Source organism: Aplysia californica, unplaced genomic scaffold, assembly GCF_000002075.1.
Source record: "Aplysia californica isolate F4 #8 unplaced genomic scaffold, AplCal3.0 scaffold00079, whole genome shotgun sequence".
Lineage (NCBI taxonomy): Eukaryota > Metazoa > Mollusca > Gastropoda > Aplysiida > Aplysiidae > Aplysia > Aplysia californica.
This window is the reverse complement of record NW_004797349.1, coordinates 1,054,546-1,063,922: the sequence shown is the minus strand read 5'-3', so window position 1 is coordinate 1,063,922 and position 9,377 is coordinate 1,054,546. Positions and strand designations below refer to the sequence as shown.

The 9,377-nt window shown below is 41.4% G+C and overlaps 1 protein-coding gene across 1 annotated transcript in view; it reads right to left on the bottom strand.

The window, feature by feature from the left end:
* The window catches only part of LOC106011246, a 26,211-nt gene that overhangs the window by 11,492 nt on the left and 5,342 nt on the right, over positions 1-9,377 (bottom strand). Inside the window, exons 3-6 of the mRNA XM_035968751.1 lie at positions 4,175-4,301; positions 2,137-2,283; positions 1,412-1,589; positions 126-1,123 (exon numbers count right to left, since the gene is read on the bottom strand). Coding sequence (XP_035824644.1) covers positions 126-1,123; positions 1,412-1,589; positions 2,137-2,283; positions 4,175-4,301 — 1,450 coding nt within the window. The remainder of the gene's footprint in view (positions 1-125; positions 1,124-1,411; positions 1,590-2,136; positions 2,284-4,174; positions 4,302-9,377) is intronic.

Sequence of the window (9,377 nt, the reverse complement as noted above, 5' to 3'; positions counted from 1 at the left end):
ACAAAATGAGAGAGAGAGAGAGAGAGAGAGAGAGAGAGAGAGAGAGAGAGAGAGAGAGAGAGAGAGAGAAGGAGGGAGAAAGATAGGGTGTACTAGAGAACCATTGTAAGAAGAGAACATTTTACCTGTGAACCGGAGTCACTGTTGGACGGTGAAGACTCATCGACAGAGACAAATCCCTGGTCACTGTCTGTGACGACCTTGAACTCAGCCAGCGTCGGATAGCCAATATTAGCCACTCGTCGAAGCATGAACTGTCCAGTTTGATCAAGCTGCATATCTCCTAAATCATCCTTCCCTTGACTCTTCAGTTTGTCTTCCAGGTCTTTGAAAAATCGTTTATTGTTGTGATCGTTATGCCATAACGTTTTCCTATGCCTCATCACGTAGTTTATGTACATGCACTGGCTCCATCGCTTTTTGGGCTTAACCTTTTGCGCATCTTTTAAGTGAACGAAAAGAGGTAAACCTGTTGAAAGCTTGCAGAAGATTTGAATACCATAGGGTGTTCGATAACATCTAGCCTGGTTGAGTTCAACGCCAGCTTTGCTTACAAGTAGAGCGATGAACTGTAATGCGAATTCGTTCAGCGTTTCACCCGTACAGCCGTTATCCATGAAGATATTGCTTTCAAAATGAACATCCTGAAGTACTGGATCTGTAGAGAGCTCTACCAAGCTCAACAACAGTCTCTCCATCTCATAGTCTGCTTCTCTGTACATGGTGGTACAGATATATATCCTATTTTTCTTCTGTGGTCCGTATGTCAGTACCTCTACAGACTGCTTACAGTTGTAACCCAACAAAAGCCTCGAGTCGTGAAATATTGGGTTCCAGCCAAAGTCTAAGAACATGGCCTTATATGGAGTGAGGAGGAATGAAGGTCGTCGAAGGAAGTTGTGAGAGTTGAGTATATAGGGCCACGCCCATGCCCAGGCTAAGACAGATGCACAGATGAGTAAGGGCGAGAAAGATCCTAAGTCCTTTGTCTCATCAATGCCGTACATAACCGGCGCGAGTGAGACACATAATACTATACTGGCTACCATTGAGAACAATGAGGGTAAAACAACACCAAACAGAGGTTGGCACAGGGCGAGAGCTAAGTATGAAATGCCGAAACCTAGCAGGCATGACATAAAATGAATGATCAGAGGGAGAATGACGTAACTGCTATAGAAAATAGAAAACCCGTTGTAAAATCTCTGAATGATTCCTTCTCTCTCAACGACATCACTTCTTAGATAGAATTCCAAAACTAGAAAAACAAGAATTGAAGCGATTTTAACCAGAGTGTACAACATATGGCATTGTCTTTGGCGGAGGGACCTATGACCAGTCGGGTCTAGAATGTGTGTTTGGAATTCGGGCGTCCATAAAATTCCCAGGATGCACGGTACGACAGCCAGACACAAAGACGACACCCCATCTGCTAGATCCATGACGTAGAGGAAGCAAGCAACGGCTGGTGGGACCAGGAGACACATGACCGACGCCATGATGCGCGCGCCGTGCCAGCAGAAGGAAGAGTCGTCCACTTTCTCTGGAGGGCTGTCTGGCTTGCCGTGGCCCGTCGTGGGCGATGGTTTCTGAGGAGAGAGAAAAAAGGTAAGGACCACTGATTCCGAGACGATAATGTGTTTAGTAAATGGATAGAGAAAACTGACGTGCTTTTTAAAATGTTATATAACGCGTTTTATAGCTAACAATCTCGTTTGATGACAGAGAAGTGTAATTACCTACGTGTTAACCCACCCATTCCAAGTCAACCCCTTAGCCAAACCCCTAGCTTAAGCCTAAGTCAGAGTCTAAGCACTATTAGATAAAAAAGCAGGATGATAATTATACAGAGTAAAGTATATTATTATGCATGCAGTGTGATTTAAATCAGTAGTACAATAATCGTAGTGAGTGCACGTGTTGCTAAAGGGTTGGGTTTTTTTTTCTTCTCCAGAACACAGACTCCTCAAACACACCCCAGCCTATCAGTACACAGAAGACAGACCTCCCGCTCTACTTCCCTTACCCATGACAAGTACTTTAAGCAACACATCTCCTCCCTTCCATTCCAGTAGCGACCAGTGACCACACTGACCACACAGTTTACACTGACCACACTGACCACAAGTCACTCACCCACTTCCTCTGGACGGACACGATGACAGAAGACACGGCGAGCGTGCTGTGTGCAGCGGGAAGCGCCACGTAGACTGGCAGAAGAACCATGACCCTGGTCGTGAACGTCACGAGGCAGGCAGCTTCCACCACAGAGGAGAACAGACTCTGTATACGAGAATGACAATAATAATAATGCTTATTTTTGTCTTTGCGCAAGTAAGGGACGTTATAAAACGTGCGAAATAGTATACGTTTAGCGCCCCTAATAACATTGTAAGGTTATGAACTTTGTGCACAATTACATGAAAGTGAATGGAAGTCATTCGTTTAGAAAATTTTTCCTGGAGTGTATGTCTCCTTTTTGAGGAAGGACCTCCGAAGTTTACTTACATCTCCGATAGGACTGAGCCTTTTGGAAACTTTATTGTAAACTGTATCTCCCAAAAACATAAATGTTGGACCAAGTTGAGCTTCGAACCCCTGCACACGCAATCTCACAATAATGCTCGGGTAGCTTAATTACTAGACTACTGAAGCCACCGAGTACGGGACACCACAAGACATAAACATGTTTCGAAGACAAGCATCTCGATCAGTTTGGGTTTATCCTTTTTTCAATGTTGGTGTTTTACGCACCTCGTCGACACAATTTTGATCATTGAGTAAGCAGGCTTAGACCCTGCCTAATAGGGCCAATCCGGGCTAAGATTGATACGACGTCGCAGCAGAAAAACCGAGACCCTCGATAAGAATTCTCTCCACTCGAGAATCAAACTCGGGTCTCCTGCGCGCGATGCAAAATGCCTAACCGTTGCATCACAAACGTCGATGAGGACTATTTATATCTGCATCTCGCTCTGAGTAACACCCTGTCACCTTTGAATATTTGACAAAAAGCAACAACCAAACATATAAACAAAACAACTAATGGCCAAATGTCACTCTTAGTGGCTGTTTAGATCCAATACTTTGATAGAAATACGTGCATTGGCGAAGGCTTTAAGTCCAGCAGGTTATAGGTACGTGTGATTCTTGTTAACCTTGACACAGACAACCTGTTACCGATTTTAAAAAATGTATTTCTATTCTTTAAAAATTAGCCCATGCTGCCAGCGTCCATCTAGTTTATGACAACAGTAGGTTTGGGGCGTTATAGTGTTTCTGGACGGACCTTCCCCCCCCCCCTTAAAAAACAAAACAAATCCCCCAAAAAACAAGCAAAAAATCAACAACAACCAAAAAAACCAAAAACAACTTGAACAGCACCGCCACCAACAACAAAGAGAAAACATCCAAACAAGTAAACATTCTGTGTTTTCTTCAGGATTTTGGTGTTAAACAGTGACATTCCTGTTAGATCGGTGTGCTGTCAAAGCCCACAGTAAACAACAGTTTACACACGGAAGCTGAGAATCTCTTTCGAAAAGATATCAGGAATGGGTATAGGAAATGGCATTTTCTTCAACTATTAATTCCCCCCCCCCCCCCCCTCGTCTCCCTTTTTTCCCCGCATGGTGGCTTTCGCCACGAATCAATGTATTTGTTCCAACAACCAAGATGGCATAGATCATAAATGAGCAATCCAATTCCAGTGTGGTCACCACCAAGGGTAATTTTTCACCTAATGTTGACAAGTAGACTGTTGCCATAGACACAAGATCTAGGCTGTCAAATAGATACCCTTAAGGTTTTGATGGAAATGATAGCAGGAGGAGGAAGAGGCGTAAGAGGGGGAGAAGAAGAAGAAATTGTCATAGAGGCTTAAGACTCTGTGTGTGTGTGTGTGTGTGTGTGTGTGTGTGTGTGTGTGTGTGTGTGTGTGTGTGTGTGTGTGTGTGTGTGTGTGGGTGGGTGGGTGTGTGTGAGAGAGAGAGAGAGAGAGGGAGAGAGAGAGAGAGAGAGAGAGAGAGAGAGAGAGAGAGAGAGAGAGAGAGAGAGAAGAGAGAGAAGCTGGTCCATTCTTTTGCAAACATACGTTACTATACACGATCACATGCTTTGACAACGTGTTTATTAACTACAACCCGTACACAATCTGTGAATTACATAAGCTTACCAGGAAAATGCTTTGTAGTGGCGGCCAAGGACTCCCCTCTGCTTTGCGCAGGAATGGAACATTCCACATGGTCAACAGCACACTGAAGAGGTAGGGTGCTAGCAGTATAACTGACAGAACTGCGTATCTGAAAAGGAAACAAACAGGACTTTTAAAATTTGTACTCGTATGTAGTGTCAGTGTGGGAAGTTTGGCTAATTTAAGTCTATCTTAGTAATATTGTGTGTCTGTTGGTTTATTCATCCTGTTTTTTCTATTTTTTTAACTTGTGACGACGAGTTTTTTTACATGTATCCCGTGAAATTAATTGGATTAATTTGCAAAAGCCAATATTTCGTTGTTCTTAGAATTTCATTATTGAAAAACATTGTAAAACGACGCTTGACGACAAGAACGGATGAGTTGGAGATAACAAGACACAACTGTTAATAATAACAGCTATATATAACCCGGCAGTTAGAGAAGCAAGAAAATCAATATAGTCAAATCCTGGCTCAACAGACTACACGTGATCCGTTTGTGGAAAAGTCTTCTAAAAAAGAATAACCTATGAAGGTCAAAGTGAAAGACCACAAGGAGATTTAACAACCTAGCCACATGTTTATTATTGTTTATTATGCAGATTAACACACCACTTGAGGAAGAAGTGAAAGGTGATGCTATCTGCTGCAAATGTTGGCGTGTTGTCTTCATTACAAGTTGCTTGCTATTATTTACTTTAATTTGCTCTCTCTGCCATGCTTGCTACTAAGATTTGCGGTGGCGAGCAAGGTCTATAACTTCTCTTTCTCCTTGGATGTTAAATGTCATCATAAGTCCATGGTGGATGAACAACTTCTGTTATCATGTTCTCTTGTGTGAGAAGTTTTTGCCTTTGTCAACTTTGTGTCTGACGACACCGAGTCTCGAAGAAAACACTCTCTGACAGCCCAGTAAGTTAATGGTATTGGTTTGGTTTATGTATTTGAAACGAGTAGCTCAAGATAATTAATTATTGATTTTAAGAGGAAACTGGGCCTCGTATAGCTAAAGGTAGGAAACATTGTTTCTCATACTATTGTTTGACTTTGGGTGACACTTTTAATTTTGTAAGGTTACTTAAAAGGTGGGATCTCCGAAACGAACAACCCATCCTTTAAAAAAACGAATGCCAGTGGGTGGAGAACCTTCACACTCCCCAAACATTCTAAATTAAAAAATGACCTGTCTGGTATTTCCACCAAGGTCATCTATATCGCAGTTCATGATGAAAACAGCGGAGCTAAGGGTGCGGCTTTGGCAGTCTGCAAAATCAACTAATGTGCACGAAGTGTCGCATCTTCAGCAAATTGGTGAATCTATACTCTGCGTTGATCATTTGGATTACCTGGGATTAGCGGCAACCTGTTCTGAGTATATACACGCCAAACGATCCACCCTTTTAATACAAAACAAATACAACCTCCCTCGTTGTTCCGGTTTTAGCTTATTGCTATTTAAAAAAGTGAAGTTAACTCAACCCCCCCCCCTCCCGCAAAAAGGGATTCAGCTCAAGACCATCAACTCCACAGTATCTTCCCTCTAGAATCTAGTGTTTTTACTCTTTGATGCCCAAAGGTTAAATTAGTTTTGGTCATATATCATTTACAAAAACACTTTGCTCACTTCTCTGCATTACCCCCATTCCCATCTTCACCCCGCCCAAAGCTTATTTCCGTTTTTACACCGTGCACCCTCCCCCGACCGGACTGTTCATAATACGAATGGAGAGGATGTGGCAGTCATCCACAGTAGACTAGACCAGTGACACCCACCTAAACAAAATACCCCAAATTACTCTCTCCGAAACCCAAAAAGTTGACGGACTAATTATTTAGATACATCTATCATGATGATCTATCACTATCTTTATGTTTCCGGGGGGGGTACTGTTATAGAGAAATTACGAACCCCCCTCCCCTCCCTGATTCCTTTGGAGATTACCTCTGGGAAACTGAAAGGAAGAGGCTGCAGACGAAAGTACAGCGACTAACTATTTTTGTATGAAAACAAGGACTTGCAAAACAAACCCAAGCAAGCTGTCAAAAAGTCTCCTGGGTGGCATAGATCTTAACTTGGAGACAAACGAAAAAGAATGCGAAATATGTACTTATTTTTATCCCTTGCCCATTTATATGAGACTGGCGCCCTCTGATTAGTAGAAAAAGTTCATATAATGATAGTGTCCTACAGTGTATGGCTTGCATACTTAGTATGACAAGTAACTGTTACAAATAGAGATTCCAGGGTTATAGAATGACGTAAGTCATTGATCTGAGAGCGGTGATGATTTTAAAAATAATGATGGCGATGCGTGATGATGTGGGATTGCGTTTAAGTAATGTTAGCATTAGTCCTATGTTCCTTTGCTTCAATGAGTCACGAGGGACGTGGGCAGACCCTCTAGCCCGTTCCTTACTGGAACCATCTTTACGGTCACCGTAAAGTTCCGAAATGGTGGTCACAGTTTTTGCTAAGGTAACATTGTTAGTGTTAGCCTATTCTATCGGGCCATGACAAGTGTCAAGAGGAGCTAAGTAGGAAGACAGTATAGTGACAACAAAATATGTACTTAAAGTGGTATTTGAGACAGGAAGACGAGAAAGACACACACACACACACACACACACACACACACACACACACACACACACACACACACACACACACACATGCACACACACACATACACACACACACAAAGAGAGAGAAAGAGAGAGAGAGAGAGAGAGAGAGAGAGAGAGAGAGAGAGAGAGAGGGAGGATTCTAAATCATTATATGTATTTCAGCGCCTCCAACGACATGGTCTAGATTATTTAGTTGGCGGGCTTCGTGAACGCACAGTATTCGAATGGAGGATAAAAAAGGATAATAATAATATCTGTTCTTATCTTGTCTTGTAAGATCTAATCACAGGACATAGCATGAAGGGTCGTAGCTTTAATAAAAGCTACAACTAAAGAGAGAAGAATGTTATTGAAGAAGGTGGGCCAAAATATTAATTATTTAATTGCGATCTCCTCGAGAACTCGTTGGTCGACAGACTTGGCAAAGACCAAAGACATCTAAGACTTGAATCGGAGAGGGGTCTAATTTTTCACCGTTCATAAAAAAGACTATAGTAGATTGGGATAGGGGTGTCATTATTCGCTGCAGAGTATGGGGGAAAATTAGTTTACTATTCTTACAAACTTATAAGGCTATATTAGTGGCCTGGCTTGCTAATTCAATGTTCATATCTTATAAACTTTACGTTTGAAGAGCTTTGAAACCATCCCAAACGATACGAATCCAATTTAATTTTAATTAAAAACACTCTGTTGGGGATTCAGACTTAAATTATCTGCATCATCATATTAACTGGACTATCGACGCTCTGATCAAGCCTTGAAGGTGGACTGGTATTGAAGGTTTAATTACCCAGTCAAGTTTGCCAAGGGCGTCTGGGTTAATGGTATGTTTTATCGGTTCTGATGGTTTAGTACCAGATGATCAATAACTCAACTGCCTCCCTCTTACCCCTCCCCACCTTATGGTCACATGAAGGAAACAGAGACTAAAAGTTTTTGAGTAGTAAACAACTGAAGCCTTGAAAGAAAAACAAACAAACAAAAACAAACGAAAGCAGCGCCAGGTGTTCTTATTTCGTCGTATCCAATAAATGACCCCTGCCCCCACTCCCTTCTTGCTCTCCTACGCTACCTCTGTTATCACTGAATCATAGTTTCGTGATTATCCAAGATTCTGACTGTTATCCTCTTTATCGAAACAGGAGACCTGCCAGCAAATTAAAATTGTGTATCAGAAATAACGCAAATAATACAAGTTAATTGGTTGTTTCAACCTCGCTCAATTTCATCATAATATGCGTGTTGCAATTTCGTTCCTTGCCTGTTAATTCGACATAGAAACCCAGTGTGGGGCTACTATAAACAAAAAAGGCTAAATTCATTTAGCATACCACGAAACAAGTTTGCGTTGACGACGCTGACACTGAAACTCGTAAACCAAAATTCTTATCGCTAGCGTCGCGTACTCCTTCTCAGCTGTTCCCCTTCCGAAGTGCCCAAGACCCTTATATTAAATTCTAAGTTAATTCATAACATGTGTCTATAATGAGTCCTTTACCTGTCCTTTCGACAACGACCTTTGGGTTTTACAGTTATATGCTTAGCTTTCATTATTATTTATATACTATGACGAATTTGTAGCTACACACCGGTAATGAAATTGAATTGAAACATAAGGCCAAGGCTTAACAAAACAACTCTGAACTTAATGTCTAATTGAAGCTCTAAATCAAACATTATCCAAACGAGTCTTCATTGCTATTTGATCGTCTTTGCTGACAAGGTAATTTCACAATAAACCACTGTCGTTTATTATTATGAGATCTTTCTCGCAATAAAACTCGAAGGCTCAGATCTATCGACGACGTAAAATCTTGAACATGACTTGATAAACAAAAGTCTATATCTCGTTGCATAATTTGCCTTATCATTCAATCGAGCGTGCTAATGTAAATGGTTATTCAACACATTTTTAGCCATTTCAGTAGGCTAAAAGTTTGGTTTATATCAAACAGGAGTTGGGAAAAGATCACAGGGGGTGTGTTTTGCCAACATTGGTACAATAACGAAATTGGAACGCCCTAACCTAATGAAAGAAGCTGGAAATATGTATCTACAAGAAAACATGATCAAACTGATGTGACATCGTCTAATCAGTGTTTAGAAAAAAAAAACTCTCGACAAACACAAAACCAGGGCATGCGCAAGTCTGCATGACTATTTAAAAATTTTTTTTATGTAGTCTACTTATTCAATGTCATTTTAGTTTAAAATGTATGATACATTGCTGTACAGTTACTATTATCATAGTATGTTTTCGTTGAACTCAGAATGTCATTATGAATGAACCAAAGATGCTTTCTCCCGTTTACTCTGTCTCTCTCCCTATCCCCCCTCCCCCCCCTTCTCTCTCTCTCTCTCTATCTCTCTCTCTCTTTCTCTCTCTCTCTCTCTCTCAATGTTTCTGATTTTATCTCTTGTCTTCTCTCTTTCCATCTCTCTTTCTCCCCATGCCATTTCTCTCTGATTCGCTCACCCATTCTCTCTCTGTTTCTCTCTCTGTTTCTCTCTCTCTCTCTCTCTCTCTCTCTCTCTCTCTCTCTCTCTCTCTCTCT